The sequence below is a fragment of the Oncorhynchus mykiss genome, chromosome 6, assembly GCF_057628025.1.
Source record: "Oncorhynchus mykiss isolate SJ-2025 chromosome 6, ASM5762802v1, whole genome shotgun sequence".
NCBI lineage: Eukaryota > Metazoa > Chordata > Actinopteri > Salmoniformes > Salmonidae > Oncorhynchus > Oncorhynchus mykiss.
This window is the reverse complement of record NC_143027.1, coordinates 57,747,501-57,751,976: the sequence shown is the minus strand read 5'-3', so window position 1 is coordinate 57,751,976 and position 4,476 is coordinate 57,747,501. Positions and strand designations below refer to the sequence as shown.

Sequence of the window (4,476 nt, the reverse complement as noted above, 5' to 3'; positions counted from 1 at the left end):
TACACACTGCAGAGCAGAATAAAGAAAACATTCTAAGTCCTGGCCAGGATAGGTTGCACTCACAAGCTCCTAAAAGGTCCAACAGTTCTGGGGAGGCAGACGTTAATGATACATCTTGTATGAAGGCAGTTTGCTTTACTGTATGTTTTCGAGGAAATGTGCCGTACCTCAATGACACCACTTCACTGTGCTCCATACTACAAAGTATGCCACACATGTGACATGTGACAACCAGCAGTCAGACAACCTTCCCTACAGGACTTTCATCGTTGTCACTCACATTGAGGATCAACCAGCAGTTTTTCACAGCTGTGCCAACACTGGGACGACTGAGAGGCGCAGCGGTCTAAGGCACTGCATCTCAGTGCTAGAGGTGTCACTACATACCCTGGTTCGATCCCGGGCTGTATCACAACTGGCAGTGATCGGGACTCCCACAGGTCGGCGCACAATTGGCCCAGCGCAGTCCGGGTTAGGGGAGAGTTTGGCCGGGGTAGGCCGTCATTGCAAATAAGAATTTGTTCTTAACTGACTTGCCTAGTTAAATAAAGGTCAAATTAAAAAAATGACAACACCATATTCTTGGTAATATCAATACAATAAAACAGTGATGTGGGAATACAATATCTGTAATTCCACCTGAACCTCAATTTGCTTTTAGTGTCTGGGCTAGAATCTTGCACCTGCATCTCAGGTAAACTTGTTTTATTATATCTACAATGGTCATCATAGCCTTGGTTAGAAGTAGTAAGAAAGAAGCCTTTCACCCAATCCTATCAATTTATATTGCAGACTAAATTGAGTTTGTGAAATATTCTAAACTAATGTACAATTCCAATTTTGTTTAGAATATGCCGACATGTTTCTCATAAGAGTACTAGGACATCTTGTGGTTTAAGCATAGTACTGCATGTCATTCTATTATACAAGATCAATTAGTGGAATCAGGTGTGTTACCTCTAGGCTGGAATAAAAGCTTACACCCACACCAGCCTTTGCTGGGTAAGATTGCCCACCCCTGGGATGTGGCAATTCTTTCAGGCTTAATGAGAAGGAACCTAAACTTTTGTCATAAAACACATTAGTGAAAGAGGGGTCTGGCCAAACAATGATAAAGGAAGCAGGGTACAAAACTAAACTTTACTCGAGAAGTGGAGTTCAAACACAGTAAATTACAAATTCAATATTGCTTTGGCAAAAGTATTTTTTATTAAACACGTGTGCATGTTTGCCACAATTTAAAAGACATTTGTTCCATTCAGATACATAAAAATAATATATATTTAGAGCTGTGAAAAAAATTGTAGTGGCTTACTTTTAATTCCAAATCAATAGAAGATTAGGGCTTCAATAAAACCTCTAATGCTCAAAAAACATTGTTCAATAAAACACTTTACAAGGTTCTTTTTTTGAGCAATAGAAAAATATTTTTAGAAAAATACAGTTTCACATTGGTACTAATAAATACTTTCTCAGTGTGGAGTACAGTACCAAAAGGCACCAACTGTTCCTTCTCAGATCAATTCAACATATAAAAACAAGATTACTATGTCACCATTACCCCAAAGTCAAATCTACTGCACAGGACATAGCATATTAACCCGTTTAACATTAACCCGTTCCCAGAGAAATGTACAAATTTTAAAGAGCACTTTGATTTCACCAAGGGCACTTCCTGAGACGTCAGCGTGTTTTCCTCCAGTAAACCATGACCGTCACGAAAGCCACTGCAGCCACAAGCGACGCCGTGCGCCAATGTGACACGGTGCTAATAACCGCCTCCTGCGAGCAAAAAAGAAAAAGTCAACCACACAGTCACGTGCAACAGTGGAACCATTACATTGTCCGTACTAACCATAGTCATGGGCTGGACTCGATACCATTCAGCCTGCTGAGCTAAAGCCTTGTGCTAGTTCTGCGATCTTTAGGTGTGAGGCAAGGTTACTCATCATCAAACAGGCTTAGCTTTATGAACTGACAGTACTGTGACGTGGCCCAGGTAGTTGCACTCGGTGCTGCCCACATCGGAACTACCTGCCTGCATTGGCCAATGGCGCCAATGTGCTGTGCGACGTTTGAAGTCTCTCTCTAACATCCCCTCCAACCCCTGGTGCAGCTTCATTTAATAACTCCATCTGTGTTTTAAAACTGACAACCCCCCCCCCAAGCAAGACCTCCTTTCGGAGCCTCCGCATTACATGTGCACACAATGCTGTCGAGTACACATATGTTGTTCATGGTCGTATTTGAGTAGGAGTGAGTGCTTCCTCCTCTTGATGTGCATGTGAGTCACCATACGCAGTATGTACAAGAACGTATCAACTAGCATCCTTTATATTTTTGTTTTGTCAGATGGGCGTGTGACTTATGTCTATACTTGTCAGATGTGCATTCTTGAATAGATCAGTTAAGAGTTCGTCCAAAACAATGGACAGGCCATGGAATCTCCTCACTACCGCCCAAAGTTAGCCTACATTTAGGCTATTGTTTATATGTTGGGGTAAAAAAAAAAAAATTAAAAATTGGACAACGCTTGTATGGAAACCGCAATACATGTTCACGTAATTTTTACCAATCAAATTACATTACACTTAAAAACAACTTAAAATACCACCACTGATTGCTATATGGCTAGCTATGCGATCAGCTTATCCGAACGGTGGTTAACATTTAGGACATCATGACAGATTTGACGAATATCCACTTTGTTAGATTAGCTTTTTTTTTAATTTAATGGGCATCAATGATGGCGTCCTTCCTCTATCCCCCACGGTCTGTTTTCAATTGATCTCTTTGCTGCATGTATGTACTGATTGTGACAGTGTCTCTGCTCTTGTGGTATTAATAAATAAAATATGGTCTCCTTGTAAATCTGGCAGGGGAGTCTTCATGGGTGGGTATGTTGGCATACTCCAGCAGGGTACTCACCCATCCTCCTTGCTGTCGGATCCAAGCGGAGACATTTTCCCTGATGAACTGTAATACCCAGTTAATAACCATCTTGATGCTTTCTAAGCGGTTCTGTGTCAGTGCCTTGGAAAGGGTGATAACAATTAAATAAACATACACACACACATACACACATATATATATATATATGTATATATTAGTGAGGGGAGATTTATTCTGCTTTACATTTGAACGTTTCAATGATTTCATATTCAGTAGCATTCACATTCTGGGTGTTACCTTGTAAATAAGCTTGTAGGCCAAGTGAAACAGGGAGACCACTCTGCCCCAGTTGATACCATCTGCAAAGATTTCCCTGGCCACTGAGAAGAACACATCCTGGGCACAGTTTACCTGGACTCTGTTTATTAGGCTGTCAGAGGAAGGAGAGAAATAATTAGAAACTGAGGAAGAGTTTATTTTTCCATGTTTCTTGTTGTCAAGAAAATGAAACAATGACAAAATAATAAAGTTCTTAATTCGATGGAAATTTGCAAGACCACCACGATAGGATATGGGAATATACTCATTTGTGTTCACATCCAGGCTTACAACCGTTGTTGTTTGAGTAAAATAATAGTGCATAAAACCACCCCCATAACATATGTAACAGTTGAACTTTAGTCCGTCCCCTCGCCCGTACCCGGGCTCGAACCAGGGACCCTCTGCACACACCGACAACAGTCACCCACGAAGCATCGTTACCCATCGCTCCACAAAAGCCGCCCCTCTGCAAGGGGAACCACTACTTCAAGGTCTCAGAGTGAGTGATGTCACCGATTGAAGCGCTATTAGCGCGCACCACCGCTAACTAGCTAGCCATTTCACATCGGTTACACATAGACCAGACAAATACAGTGCCCTCAGAAAGTATTCACACCTCTTGACTTCTTCCACATGTTGTTGTGTTACAGTCTGAATTTAAAATGGATTACATTTGGATTTTTTGGGGTCACTGGCCCACACACACACACAATACCCCATAATGTCAAAGTGGAATTATGTTTTTCAAAATGTTTACAAATTAATTCAAACTTAAAAGCTGAAATTGAATGAGTCTATGTATTCACCCCCTTTGTTATGGGGAGCCTAATTACTGTAAGTTCAGGAGTAAAAATGTGCTTAACAAGTTACATAAGTTGCATGAACTCACTGTTTGCAATAAGTGTTTAACATGATTTTTCAATGACTACCTCATCTCTGTACCCCACACGTACAGATAATTGTAAGTTCCCGCAGTCGAGCAGTGAATTTCAAACAGATTCAACCACAAAGACCTGGGAGGTTTTCCCAATGCCTCGCAAAGAAGGGTAGATGGGTAAAAAACAAAGCAAGACATTGAATATCCATTTGAGCATGGTGAAGTTATTAAATACACTTCGGATGGTGTATCAATACACCCAGTCACTACAAAGATACAGGCTTTCTTCCTAACTCAGTTGCCAGAGAGGAAGGTAACCACTCAAGAATTTCACCATGAGGCCAATGGTGACTTTAAAACAGTTACTGAGTTTAAACTCTGTGATA

General features: G+C 41.0%; 1 protein-coding gene across 3 annotated transcripts in view; it reads right to left on the bottom strand.

The window, feature by feature from the left end:
* Positions 1–1,186: 1,186 nt before the first annotated feature.
* LOC110526223 (apoptosis regulator BAX) overlaps positions 1,187–4,476 on the bottom strand; it is an 8,478-nt gene continuing 5,188 nt past the window's right edge. For all 3 annotated transcript variants that reach the window (XR_016496957.1, XM_021607009.3, XM_090239350.1), the window contains 3 exons: positions 3,190–3,322; positions 2,929–3,033; positions 1,187–1,782 (listed from right to left, as the gene is read on the bottom strand). Coding sequence is in view for 2 of the 3 variants with exons in the window: in XM_021607009.3 (XP_021462684.2) it covers positions 1,684–1,782; positions 2,929–3,033; positions 3,190–3,322 (337 nt within the window). In the remaining variant the exon portion in view is untranslated. The remainder of the gene's footprint in view (positions 1,783–2,928; positions 3,034–3,189; positions 3,323–4,476) is intronic.